The 14,830-nt window shown below is 44.1% G+C and overlaps 1 protein-coding gene across 3 annotated transcripts in view; it reads right to left on the bottom strand.

The window, feature by feature from the left end:
• Nucleotides 1–14,830, bottom strand: part of SHPRH (SNF2 histone linker PHD RING helicase) — a 158,463-nt gene that overhangs the window by 113,325 nt on the left and 30,308 nt on the right. For all 3 annotated transcript variants that reach the window (XR_013276661.1, XM_077486351.1, XM_077486352.1), the window contains exons 3-4: nt 9,660–9,789; nt 4,089–4,307 (exon numbers count right to left, since the gene is read on the bottom strand). Coding sequence is in view for 2 of the 3 variants with exons in the window: in XM_077486351.1 (XP_077342477.1) it covers nt 4,089–4,307; nt 9,660–9,789 (349 nt within the window). In the remaining variant the exon portion in view is untranslated. The remainder of the gene's footprint in view (nt 1–4,088; nt 4,308–9,659; nt 9,790–14,830) is intronic.

Here is a 14,830-nt window from a genome sequence, read left to right as displayed (position 1 = left end):
CCGCTCGCCTACCGCCATGGGGCCGTGCCTGTGTCATGCGGAACTGGCGGCTGCATGGGCTGTGCTGTGTGTCTCTCTCGCACACAGCTCAGCCTCAGCGCCGTGCTGACAGTTCCGTTCTCCTCCTCCAGCCGTGGGTGTCCGCATGGTTGGGGGGAGAGCTGCTGCTGTCACTATTCCCTCCTCGCTCCCCCTCCCCTTCTCACGTCGGCAGCAGGGGAAGAGAAGGCATTCCCGCATGGTCGTTTTCCCTCCCCATTGGCCAAAACAGAGGGCCAATCAGAAGAAACTAGTGGGGCATCATGGGAAATGTAGTCCCAGAGATACATGGCACCATTGGTCTCAGCAGGGAGCAGACTACAGTCCCCAGCATGCACTCTGCTGGAGTGAAAGAGAAAACCCAGAAACAAGCTGAGGAGTGCTTGTAGCAGCTACTACAGGAGACATGGAAAATGAAACAGAGGACTGTGCTGGGGGAACTAATAGCCCCAGCACAACCAGAGAGAGAGCTACGCTGTACCTGCACCACCAGAGAGCCATGCTGCACCGCACCACCAGATAGAGTCACGCTGCACCGCACCACCAGAGAGAGTTACGCTGCACCGCACCACCAGAGAGAGTTACGCTGCACCGCACCACCAGAGAGAGTCACGCTGCACCGCACCCCCAGAGAGAGCCACGATGCACCGCACCACCAGAGAGCCACGCTGCACCTCACCACCAGAGAGCCACGCTGCACCGCACCACCAGAGAGAGCCAAGCTGCACCGCACCCCCAGAGAGAGCCACGCTGCACCGCACCCCTAGAGAGAGCCACGCTGCACCGCACCCCCAGAAAGCAATGCTGCACCGCACCCCCAGAGAGAGCCACGCTGCACCGCACCCCCAGAGACAGCCATGCTACACCGCACTCCCAGAGAGAGCCACGCTACACCGCACTCCCAGAGAGAGCCACGCTGCACCGCACCACCAGAGAGAGCCATCCTGTACCCGCAGCACCAGAGAGAGCCACCCTGTACCCGCAGCACCAGAGAGAGCCACCCTGTACCCGCAGCACCAGAGGGAGCCACCCTGTACCCGCAGCACCAGAGGGAGCCACCCTGTACCCGCAGCACAAGAGTGAGCCACCCTGTACCCGCAGCACAAGAGGGAGCCACCCTGTACCCACAGCACCAGAGGGAGCCACCCTGTACCTGCAGCACCAGAGGGAGCCACCCTGTACCCGCAGCACCAGAGGGAGCCACGCTGTACTACACCACCAGAGAAAGAGCCACGCTGTACCTGCACAACCAGAGAGAGAGAGAGAGACACGCTCTACCACACCGCCAGAGAGCAGGTCAGTGTCACTGGGCCATGGACACAATAGGAGACAGACAGTACTGGCATGGCCACAATAGGACTGGGACACTATAATATAAAGGGGACTGCCCTGTAAAAGTACTGTAATCATTGCAGTGCCCCTTTTTAGTGCAGTTCCCTTTATATCACAGTGTCCCTGCACATTACAGTGTGGAGGACCAACACCAGCCCCCCCGCTAATGTCTACCGAACCCCCCCCCCCCCGGTCCCTGGAAAGGTTGGCTGCTCAGTCTAAAATGCCCGGGCCTATTTTTTGTCCAAGTACGGGCCTGTCGCCTTACTATTTAGGCACTGTCCTTGTTATATTGCACTAATCACTGCACCTTGTTTATGATGCTGTTTACACTTTTTTTTATAAGTCCAGAAAGTCTTTTTATTTTTTGAAACACAGGTTGTTCTTTACTAGGAAACAATTTCTAGCTTCCATAGTACAATCATTCTATAAGCGCTGCTATTTTTTGTTTTCACATGTACTTTAACTTTGTTTGTTTGAATGTCAGCAGCTAAGTTTGTTTAAGTAAGCGCAGTTTTACACCTTCTTTTTCTATATGTCATACGGACCGCAGAGATCCTACCAAACCAAGATAACGGGAAGTGGGACCAAGAGGATAACATTGCAGTAAGTTTTCTAAAGAGAGGGGGGAAATTAGCCCCGATATAAACCATCATATTTAGGAGTGATGCCTATAGGCGAGGGGAGCCATTGGAATGGGAAGTGTTCTTTTATAGAAGATAATTCTGAAGGGGAAAGATTTACTGATATTACTTTAGATTTTGTGGGCGCTCTGTACAATTCTATTGCACAGAGAAGGTAAGTATAGAGATGTTTGTTAATATTTTTTTTCCTTTACAATTACTTTAACCTTCCTAGCGGTAATCCCGAGTCTGGCTCGGGTTGGGATTTTACTAACACGAGCGGTAACCCCGAGCCAGACTCGGGATCACATCGCTGGTTGCAGGGAGGACACAGGGAGAGTTACTTACCTTGTCCCCTGGATCCAGCGATGTCCTCTGTGCTGTGTGATTGAGCTGTCCTCCGCTCGATTTACAGTGCCGAATGCCGCCGATCTCCGTTCCCTGCGACGTTACGACGCACGGGAGCGGAGATCGGCACCAAATTCAAAAAAGTAAAAAGACACAAAACACACACAGTACTGTAATCTTACAGATTACAGTACTGTATTAAAAAATTACAAACGCCCTTTGTCCCTAGTGGTCTGTGCAGTGCCCTGCATGCACTTTTATATTATAAATACTGTTTTTTCTGCCTGGAATTTGCAGATTGTCCATAGCAACCAGAAAGTGTCCCTTTTTCAGTGTTTTAGGATTTGATTACATTATTGAATAATTTTTATTATTCTTTATTATATTATAAACTTTATTATACCTGGGGTGTCTGCTAGACTCTTGTTTGAACAGATTTAAGAGAGTTATTCCTAAGAATTACAGGACTACAATATAAAACGCCAAATTTCCATGCAAAATATCTGTACTGCTTTCAGCACCTAAAACCAGAATGAATCATACCGCCACAGAGGTTAAGTACATAAAGCACCCAATAAAAGGTATTTATTAAAAGGGAATTTTCCTTTCCTCACAATAAAATATTTGTTGACTCAGCCGCTCAGCTGTTATTACAAGCAGCGGGTGGGGACATTCCCCCTCCCGCTGCTCGCCCGGGTTCTCCCGTCCCACTGGCAGGCCCGAGCAAACAGCCGACACGTCCGCCAGCTGGCCAAAGACCCAAACAAATCCGATGCATCGTTCAGGTCTCGGATCTAGTAACCTGGAAGCGATGTCATGACATCACTTCCCGGATTACTGGCATCTTAAAGGCGCCAGTTTTAAAAACTATAATGTATTCAAAAACGCTGATCTTGACATTTTTAATACTTTCAAGTGCAGTGGAGGGGTTCCGATCCCTCAATAAAGAGTACCTGTCACTGCCTACATTAGTTTACATTCTTTGTGACAGCAATAACTGTGATCAAAAAAAAGTGTACATTTTATTTTTTAAAATGTACAGAATATCGTCAGACAATAAGGGCTATTAGCTTGAGAAGTGGCCAAAATATCTGTATCTTATCGGCACCGAAAAAACAATATCAGTCGATCCCTAGTTCTGGTGTAGTCCAGCTGGAGAGGAGAGGACTGATTTTTGGTACTTTTTGGATTGCTAAGTCCTTTGCTAGGGACCCAGAATTTCAGAGATTCAAAGAGTTCTAGTGGGAAGAACCTCCAAACCCTGATTACATGGACTTTGGTCCTAAAGCGGTTAACTTAGGTGCATCACAGTGCAGAAATAGACAAGGAAACTGACAACTGACTGTGAGAGAGAAAGCTGGATACACCTGAGTGAGCATAGTAAATTAAGTTTGGGACTGAGCCATAGTTGCTAAACCTGGGACCCCTGAAGCAGACGGGTGACCCCCAAAACCCTGGTGTGGGACATAGTGCTGGTGAGCAATTACCTTCTTTTTCAATGAACCAGAGTTATGGACTATTTTCTTTTTGTTTGTTGAAGTAAGCTGTTTTGTTTTCTGGAATTGTTTACAAATTTAATAAAGACTGCCATATTTACAAGCGGCTGGGGGTGATTCTGAGCTCCCACACAACAGCATGAAATACCACATGTTAATGCACATGCAGCAATGGTCTGCAGAGATATGAAGAAGGTCTAATGCATAATCGAAACTATGTCATTAAAACCAAATTTTCCTTTTTTTTTACCATTAGAAGCAACATTTTTGTAGTTTTCTCTTTCAAGCATCCAGTTGACAGCATCATTCTGGTATGGACGGAGAACTGGTATCAAAGCTGGATGCTGCACATCCTCATGGAGAGTCTGTACTTCCTGCTGATGTGTCTGCCTTACATAGTCATACAGTTCTTCAATATTCTGTCTCTCTAGCTCTTGGTCCGACTCTTGGTCATCCTCTTCACTGATATCTGAAGGTAAGTAAAAAGTTTATGATTTAATTCTTTTTTTTTTTTTTTTTTTATTATTTTTATTAAATTATAGACATACAAATTAAATTCTTCCATATCATTTCCAATACATGAATACAAAACATTCAAAAAAGGAAAAATGCATACACATTTACAAATACAAAAACAAGAAAAAAGACAAAAATGGCATCTATTCTTTATCATACCCTCTCGAAAGGCCAAATTTCTGAAAAAATGTATAGTCAAAACATTTTCTTTCACTTTCCCCTATCATCTCTCCCTTCTTCCCCCTTTTTCCCTATCTCCTTGTTTCCTGTTAAAGTGGTTATAAACCCTTACAACACACTTTGACCTACAGGTAAGGCTAGATTAAGGCTTACCTGTAGGTCCAAGAAATATCTCCTAAACCTACAAGGTTTAGGAGATATTTGCCGAAAGACAGGCACCGCAGGCGCACCGAGTGCGGCACTGTAAACGGTGAATATGCCGCTCGTGGCGGCTCCCGTGCGCATGCGCAGGAGTGACATCATCGCAGCTTCGCTGAATGACAGTGGCGGAGCGGCGAGACCCACCGAGAAGATGGATGCGCCGGACTACAGGGGACAGCGGTGACATCGCTGGCTCCTGTGTCAGGTAAGTGACACATAATGGACTACTATGCAATGCATAGTAGTCCATTATGCTTTACCTTTGCAGGGAATGAAAGAGGAAGTAAACTCATCAGGATTTACTTCCTCTTTAAGTGTGGAGGCATGCAATCCCCACTTCACAACCCCCCCCCCCATAATAAAAATGTGTGTGTGTATATATATATATATATATATATATATATATATATATATATATATATATATATATATATATATATATAAATTAAATACAACCCCTGCCTACTCCCCCTCTTCACTCCCTCTCCTCTCATCCCCCCCCCCCTTCCTCTTTAAATTTATAATGTGTTTTTATATACAACCCTCTTCCGCCCCCACACTCTCACCCCCCCCCCCCCATCGTTTAGTGCCTGTCCCCCATCCTCACTCTAGTCTATATTATTTATTTAATAAACACACCCCCCACTCCTAGATGTTCCGCTGCTTTACCATTGATTCCCGATTTAATCCTATTGATGGTCATAAACTTTGGTCATTTTCTAGCATATTAATTGTCTTTATATCAGCTTTCACATACATGAACAGCAGAGTGGGTACAGGCAACCTACCACCAACAAATTGTATTAAAACTCTTTGTTATCTTGATCCATTTTGTCATTTTTGTAATTGAAATGGGTTAACACTGTCACAAACAGTGTATGGCAGCATAAGAAACAAACATTCACAATGCTTGATTTTACAAGGGATAAAAAATCATTTCTGATGAACAGAAAGACTTGTGTGGCACTAATGGAGTCAGCCTATCTTAATTCTAGGGCAGTAAAGCTAAACTTATTCAATAAATTGTCAGCAAACATGCATGCAGCTCACCACTTAAGTATGTCTGCTTTCATCAGAGTCTAATCTGTCACCTTACAGAATACCTTGACATGCTCATAAAACGACATAGGGTGCAGCATGGTCACCAAACGTTATATATTAGTAGTACTTTAAAGAAAACATGTAGGCTAACATTGTTGAACCCTCTTTTTTGAAATGCCAACTGCTTGTGTATAAAGCTTAAATAGAACTTTCAATAATTGCTAAATTACAGACTACAAAAAGGTATGCAAATCAGGAGGCATGATCTTCATTTGATATCACTAGCTGCATGCTTGTTCCATGGAAGTGACTCAAACAATATAGGAAGCAGATAGTCAAGCATTATCTTTCATTGAAGCCCCGTCCTGGGCTCATATAAACTTCACAAATTATACTACAATTTTAAGAACAGAAATGGTCATAACGAGACTATCTTGGTAAAGATACTGAAAATATACTTGCGGTTGCCTTTCCACAATCATTTCCTGCTGTATTCAGTAAGTGGTCAGCTTTCTACCCCAAGATGGCAAAACTTCAAAGATGTTGATAAACAATATTTTAACAAAGCTGTCAAAGTAAAAACTATTGCATGCACTGTTAGCCAGGCTTTTCTGATTTTAGATTTTGCAGTCCAGCTCTCACTGACAACAAAGGCCCTGGGACTGGTGTGTTTTCCCAATCACTCTTCATTCTTCAATAAGAAGAGCATCAAAAAGGAAAAAAAAAAAAAAACTTTGTTCCTCACAAACACTAATAAAATACACAGACTTTTCTCAGAATAAAATGTACTTCTTGGAGTATCTCAGTTAACTAAACAATACGCAATGCATTTACAGAGCTCGTTGTCATGGAACATTAAATTATGGTGCATTTATTTTTACAGTGAGCAACAGGAATTAACTCTTTCTTTTCAAATTAAAACAGATCTCTGCAGAGAAATGTCAGTTAGTTACAATGAAAAAAAACTCCACAAAATATTGACTAAGTCTATACCTTCTTCAGGTCAGTATTTAGTAAATGCACCTTTAGCAACAGTTAGAGGCTTGACCCCATGTGGATAGGCTTCTATCTAGCTTTGCACATATGTATACTGCAATATTTCTTCAAAAGTTTATTTTTTTTATTATAATGCATGGGGGTTGCGAGTGAAACTTTGTAAGTCTGGAAACAAATTTTCTATTGCACTGAGATTTGGGCCGTGGCTTGGCAATTACATGACATCGAAACAGTTTTTTTAAGCCAATCTTGTCTGGTTTTGGCTTTATTATTAGGGTCATTGTCTTATTGCAAGATAAATCTCCCTACGCCAAGGTTTCTTGCAGACTACAGCTGGTTTCTACCAGCTGGTTTTGCTTCATTCATCTGCCAAGATGCAGTATTAGCTCACCAGGGATTGGACTTTCCATACAGTTTTTTTTTCCCAAGGACGATGCTATCTTTAGACAATATTCAGAAACGGCATCTACTTACCTGACTGAGATAAGAGAAACAAGGTGCACTAAGTGCAGTATATTAGAATAAGCTGAATTTATTAAGATAATCAGCCAAATGGCTACTCACATGAAATCTGTGAGAAACAGGTATGGATGTCTCTATGACAAGTGGATAGTCACTGGTGAATCTGGAGCTGAGTCCAAGGAGCCGTCCCAGCGGGCTTGCAGCGGTGCGTCAGCAAACGAATGTAAGCAGATGGTGCAGGCCGGCCTGATTCCTGCTGTGGCGGCGTGTGTGCCGGCATGGAGTGCAATTGAGAGGATCCGGAACCGGAAGTGGTGTCGGTGGTAGTCAGATGACACGTTTCAAAGCTTCCTGCATTTTCATCAGATCTCATTATCTTAATAAATTCAGCTTATTCTAACATACTGCACTTACCGTAGTTTGGCGCATCTTGTTTCTCTTATTCTGTCTTCCAGAGTCTGCTTCACTCTTAAGAGAGCCGCCATCGGTGCTTTAATTACTTATTTATGGATCTTTTTTTAAACTGGTACTTCACCTAATATTGATCCATTGTCATTTTACTTTTTTATCCTTATTTATTATGATACTGTATGATTGTGTTGTTTACACTATGCCTCTTCCATAACACTGTATGCCTCAAATTCTTGCGCCATCTTTCCCTTTCTACTTTACCTGACTGAGATGCTGGCTCAAAGATGACACAATCACATAAATCCTGGCGCACATACTGTTCACTTTGGTGCTCACAAATGGCTGAATAAGATCAGTCTTTGCTGTAACCTCTCATCCTGTAGCTTTGTGAACATGCTTTTTTGCTTGACACCATCTGAACCAAATAAGTTTATCTTGGTCTCATCAGACCACAGGACATGGTTCCAGTAAACCATTCCGTTAGTTTGCTTGTCTTCAGCAAACTGTTTGTGGGCTTTCTTGTGCATCATCTTTAGAAGAGGCTTCCTTTTGAGACAACAGCAATGGACACCAATTTGATGCTGTTTGCGGTGTATGGTCTGAGCATTGACTGGCTGACCGACCCCCCACCCCTTCCACCTCTGCAGCAATGCTGGCAGCACTCATACATCTATTTCCCAAAGACAACCTCTGGATATGACGCAGAGCACGTGCACTCAACTTCTTTGGTCAACCAGGGCGAGGCCTGTTCTGAGTGGAACCTGTTCTATTAAACTGCTGTATGGTCTTGGCCACCATGTTGCAGCTCAGTTTCAGGGTCTTGACAATCTTCTTATAGCCTAGGCCATCTTTATGTAGAGCAACAATTATTTTTTAGGATTCTCAGAGAGTTCTTTGCTATGTGGTTAAACTTTCAGTGACCAGCATGAGAGTGAGAGCTTTAACACCAAATTTAACACACCTGCTCCCCATTCACACCTGAGACCTTGTAACACTGAGTCACATGACACTGCGGAGAGAAAATGTCTAATTGGGCCCAATTTGGACATTTTCACTTAGGGGTGTACTCACTTTTGTTGCCGGCAGTTTAGAAATGAATGGCTGTGTGTGGAGTTATTTTGAGGGAACAGCAAATTGACATGGTTATACAAGCTGTACACCCACTACTTTACATTGTAGAAAAGTATAATTTCTTCAGTGTTGTATATATTGTTGTATATAAAATATATATAAAATATATAAAATATATAAAATATATAAAATATTTACCAAAAATGTGAGGGGTGTACTCAATTTTGTGAGAAACTGTATAATATATATATATATATATATATATATATATATATATATATATATATATATATATATATAATATGGCAGGGAAAGCTCATTCCACTATTTAATATGGCGGCCTGGGCCATTTTTTGCTGGAAGTATGCATGTGTGCTGCATTCATCCTAGAGCCAGGGTTAGAGCTCAGGGCCCCACCCTCCTGAGGGGGCCAGTGTGTGCAGGGAGCTATTAGAGGTGCACATTGCACCATATTGTCCAGGACAGGACAGATTGAGGCACGAGCCTGAGAGAGAGGCAGCCTGTGACAGATGGAGCAGCTGGGATGCTGCAGAAAAGACAAAGAGGTGAAGAACAGCGGGTGTGCATGAGCACTGGATGTGTTTGATGGTCAGGAAGACCAAAACTACTAAGTTGAACAGTAAAGCTGCACAGAAAGTCACGAGGCTGAACGTTGTTTTTTCCTGATCATATTAATGGTGAGAACCTCCTGCATGGAAAGATATCCATGTGAACTTTTTGTGTTACTTTTAAATAAAAGTGGGCAGAAAAAGCCCTAAAAACGTACTTCTGGCATGGAGTAAACTCATTGCTTGGCACTACCAATGAGCTACAAATTCCCCAATGTGTCACAATATATAATGTATATATATACACAGACTGGATTTAAATTTTTGTGCTTTGAAAAGTTTTCCTGCATAAAAATGTAAAGTGCTCTTCCCACCTGGAATGGTGATGTTATTGAATTTTTCCATCATACGCTGAATGATAACACCAGATTTTTTCATTCTTCTATGTCCTTCACTTAGAAATTCAGGTTTAGATAAGCATGATTCCAGCAAATAGATCCCAACCTGAAAATAGAACATAATACGTTGGTGCAAAATTAACCCAACATATTGTACAAGGAGGAATAACACACACAAAGAAATCCAAACAGATCTTCACACTTAAAGATGGCACATTCTTGTTTGCAAGTTTTCATGCTCTGAGATCCCTAAAACCTAGGGCCCAAATAGCAACTTTGGCTTCCTAAACACACCTCAGGTCTGCCTTCACACTTGTATTAAGCCACTAAGACTGCTTGATGCATTTAGTGGCCAATAGGAAGGGTGGGGGAGGTGAAAAAGAAGACCAAAAAGTCATGGAAGCTATGTAGTTTGGCCCTAGATGTTTTTGGCAATCCGGGGGTACTGTGAAATCATAAAATGCTACCAGCCGTCAGGGAGGAGGAGGGGTTGCTTTAAGGATTGTTTTGAGAGGAAACAATTTCCCATAGGTTCCTTTTTAAGGTAAAACTAATGCCGCGTACACACGACCGGACTTTCCAGAAAAAAAAGGTCAGACGGCCTTCCCGAAGGAGTTATGACGGACTTCCGAACGAACGGACTAAAGTTTGTTCGAAAGTCTGTTCGTTTTGAACATGATGACATACGACAGGACTAGAAAATGAAGTTCACTAGCCAGTAGCCAACAGCTGTCCTTGCGTTGTATTTGGTCCGTCGGACCAGCATACAGAGGAACAGTTTTCCCAATAGGAATTGAGCATGTCGGACAGATTTGAAACATGTTCTATTTCTAGGTCCATCAGATTTTTTTTAAAGAAAAATGATCGGACTATCCCACACACGATTGGACTATCCGAGGGAATGAATTCATTGAACCTAGTCTGCTGGAAAGTCAGGTCGTGTGTACGCAGCATAAGGCCGCGTACACACGCGCGGACTGTTCGCCCAACTTTGTCCGTCCAACAGTTTCGGCAAACAGTCCGCTCAAACTTAGCATGGACGGACATGGCCACACACGACGGACGAACAGTTTGCTGAAACCGTGCGCGATGACGTGAACGGCACGTACGACGGGACGAAAAATACGACGTCCTATACACTGCATTATAGCTTTCGGCGTGAAAATCCTTTCTGAGCATGCGCGCAACTTTGTTTGACGAACAAGCCTACACACGAGCGGACTGTTCGCTGAAACAAGGTTTCAGCGGACAGTTTTACGGAATTTCCGAAAAACCTTGTCCGTCCAACTGTCCGCTGAAACTGTCCGCTGAAAGCCCACACACGAGCGGACTGTCCGCCCAAACACTGTTCAGCGGACAAAGTTGGACGAACAGTCCGCCCGTGTGTACGCGGCCTAAGGCCCCCTGTCAAAGAGAAGTGAATGCTAGAGCCCTTAACCACTTCAGCCCAGGAAAGTTTTACCCCCTAATAACCAGGCCATTTTTTGAGATATGGCACTGCATTACTTTAACTGACAATTGTGTGGTCGTGCGACGCTGTACCCAAACAAAATTCATGTCCTTTTTTTTCCCACAAATAGAGCTTTCTTTTAGGCTGCTTTCACACTGGGGCGGGAGCGGCATCGGCGGTAAAGTGCCGCTAATTTTAGCGGCGCTTTACCGTCGTTTTAGCGGCGGTCTGCGGGCGCTAGCGGGGTGGTTTTAACCCCCGCTAGCGGCCGAAAAAGGGTTAAACCCGCCCGCAAAGCGACGCTACAGCGGCGCTTTGCCGGCGGTATTGCCGCAGTGTCCCATTGATTTCAATGGGTAGGAGCGGTTTAGGAGCGGTGAATACACCGCTCCTTCACCGCTCCAAAGATGCGGCTAGCAGGACTTTTTTCACCGTCCTGCCAGCGCATCGCTCCAGTGTGAAAGCCCTCCGGCTTTCACACTGGAGTGAAAGGGGCCGGTTTTTTTCAGGCGCTACACAGGCGCTATTTTTAGCGCTGTAACGCCTGAATACCGCCCCAGTGTGAAAGCAGCCTTAGTGGTATTCGATTACCCGTTTTTTATTTGTTGCTCTATAAATAGAGCGACAATTTTGAAAAAAAAAACTATTTTTTACTTTCTGCTCTAAAACATATCCAATAAATATTATGTAAAAAAATCAAATGCCTTCATCAATTTAGACCAATATGTATTCTGGTACATATTTTTGGTAAAAAAAAGTCCCAATTAGCGTATATTGATTTGTTTACGCAAACGTTATCACATCTACAAACTATGGGATATTTTTATGGCATTTTTATTTTTGCTAGTCATGGGAGCTATCAGCGATTTTTTGTGGGATTGTAACATTGCGGCGGACAAATCGGACACTAAGCGACACTTTTTGGGAATGTGATGAATGCTAAAAAAATGCACTGTTACTGGCTAACATCAGGGGCAAAGGGTTGAGTGTGCTCCTACGAACTGCTTATAACTGGGGGGGGTTGACTGACTGGAGGAAGAGAGACATCTGTGTTCCTGATTAGCAGGAATCACAGATCTCTCTCTTTCTCTGTGACAGAACAATGGTCTGCCTTTCTGCTTCTCCTACGAATGATCGAAGGTGGCTGGACCTGGTGCCAGACCCAGTAAGAGGAAGCGACGTATAGGTACTTTGTTTAAACCAGGCCGCCCTTCCGCAATAGATGTACGGCGGGCGGTCTGGAAGCAGTTAAATCATAAGTGCATCTATGGTTAAGATTTTCTCTCTCTACAAAGTCTCATACATACATATTTAGCTTGCCACTGAAGTTAATTTAATGCATCTTCCTGCAATGGCAACAGGTCTGCACTGCTCCTGAATTCAGAACAGAGCTGCCACATAGATGTAAGCTGTGCCTGCCTGCATTACTGTGGAATGAAAAACATGTTGCAATGGGCTAGCTTGTAGCCTGTCAATCAGCATCCTGCCCCACCCAGTCTTGCCCACTGCTTTCTGTATTGGCAGCACTGCAGTTGCTGAAACCCTCCGACTGTGAGTTACAATGTATAGGAGGGGGACATTTGAGACACAAATGAAGGAAGCTTTTTCTTCCTTCATTTGTGGAAGATATATAAGGATATTTACTTACCTGTAAAATCCTTTTATTGGAGTACAAAACAGCACAAAGACTCCTTTAAATCTGAATATGGGTAATCTGATGCTACCTTCAGGTAAGGACACTGGAAAACTACATTGTTAAGACTGCCTATATAAACCCTCCAGCACTCAACAATCATCAGTTTTTAACAAGCAGAGGAGAATGCTAGGCCAGAGGGGAGAGTGGCCTAAGTCCTGCACTGTACTCCAAAAAAAAGATTTTACAGTCAAAAATCTTAAAGTGGTTGTAAACCCTTACAGACCACTTTTACCTACAGGTAAGCCTAGATTAAGGCTTACCTGTAGGTCCAAGAAATATCTCCTAAACCGCTGTCTACGGCGCATGCACCGTAGACAGCGGCGCGCCACGGTCAATGGCGATATGTCGCGAGTGGCGGCTCCCGTGCGCATGCGTGGGAGTGACGTCATCGCGGCTTCGCCGAATGACAGCGGCGGAGTGGCGAGACCCACCGAGAAGATGGATGCGCCGGACTACAGGGGACAGTGGTGACTTCCCTGAGTCCTGTGTCAGGTAAGTGACACATAATGGGCTACTATGCGATGCATAGTAGTCCATTATGCTTTACCTTTGCAGGGAATGTAAGAGGAAATAACCCCATCAGGGTTTACTTCCTCTTTAATTTCTTAATGGTACCATACAGGCTCCTTTAAATCATGACCATGAGTTGTTCCAAGCAATACAACTGAGGGCTGGGCAACAAAGCAAATAAAGCTAAAAGGCCCAAAACAAGAGAATGATGTGCCCAACTCAGGGAGCGACTTGAAGCACATTATTATGACCGAAGCTGGTGTCCTGTAGAGGCCTGTAGAAACACCTGATAAAGACCAGGTGATGGCCTTACAAATCTGAGAAACAGATGCCTGGTGTAAAAAAAAAAAAAAAAAAAAAAAAAAAACAAGAGGAACGGGCTGAACAAGAGAACAGGGAGGTAAGGATTCCTATTCTTCAAAATGTAATCCTTATGCCGCGTACACACGATCGACTTGTCCGGCGTACTTAGTCCGGCAAACAATCCGGCGGATAGTCCGGCGGACTTTCTACCGAATGGACGTGGCCACATACGAACACACAGAAAGTCCGGCGTTTGCTAGCGCGATGACGTATAGCACGTACGACGGGACTAGAAAAAGGAAGTTCAATAGCCAGTAGCCAATAGCTTCCTTTTCGTATTTGCTTCTGAGCATGCGTCATTCTTAGTCCGCCGGACTAGCATACTGACGAACGTATTGTCCACCGGACTTTACGCTGAGGAAGTCCGCTGAAGCCCACACACGATCGAATTGTCCAGTGAAATGCGTTTCGGCAGACTAAGTACGCCGGACAATTTGATCGTGTGTATGCGGCATAAGTGATACCTTGCCTATTCCACCTAGAAATGGTGGAACAAGATACAGGACAGCCCTTGAGTGAGCCCTTAGGCAGGACAGGGAATCAGATGTTTGGATGGACATAGTGGATGTACTACATCTAATTATTGTAGAGAGATCTCTTTGGGTTAATTGGCGCAGGACAGAAAGAAGGCAGGACAATGTCCTGATTAAAGTGGAAGGAGAAAACTACCTTATCTCTATGAAAAACAAGGAATGGTTCTTTACAGTACAAGGCCAACAGCTCTGAGACCCACCTCCCCGCAGTGACAACCACAAGAAAAACTACTATACGAGTAAGGCCAGCCAAGGCAATATCCCAAATATGCTCAAAGGGAGACTTCTGTAAGGCCGACAGAACCAAATTAAGATTCCAAGGTGAAACAGGTGTACGAACCGGAGAACAGAACCCCCTTTCCAAGGAATGAGCAGTCTCTGAAAAAGAATAGCCAACACAGAGACCTGCCCCTTTGGGGTGCTCAAGCCAAATATATTGTTGCAACCTAGGTTGGAGAAGAGACAAAATATGTCCCACAGTGTATCAGCTAGGATAAAGCTACCTTGCACCATGCAAAATAAGCCTTCTGTGTGCAATGATACACCTTGCGAAGGGTCAATTTCCTAGCTTTAATCAATGTGGGAATATTAGAGC

The sequence above is a fragment of the Lithobates pipiens genome, unplaced genomic scaffold (assembly GCF_037356315.1).
Source record: "Lithobates pipiens isolate NorthernLeopardFrog02 unplaced genomic scaffold, aLitPip1_a1.2 Scaffold_18, whole genome shotgun sequence".
Taxonomy (NCBI): domain Eukaryota; kingdom Metazoa; phylum Chordata; class Amphibia; order Anura; family Ranidae; genus Lithobates; species Lithobates pipiens.
Note: the sequence above shows the minus strand (reverse complement) of the source record. Positions and strands in the feature narration are given on the sequence as shown.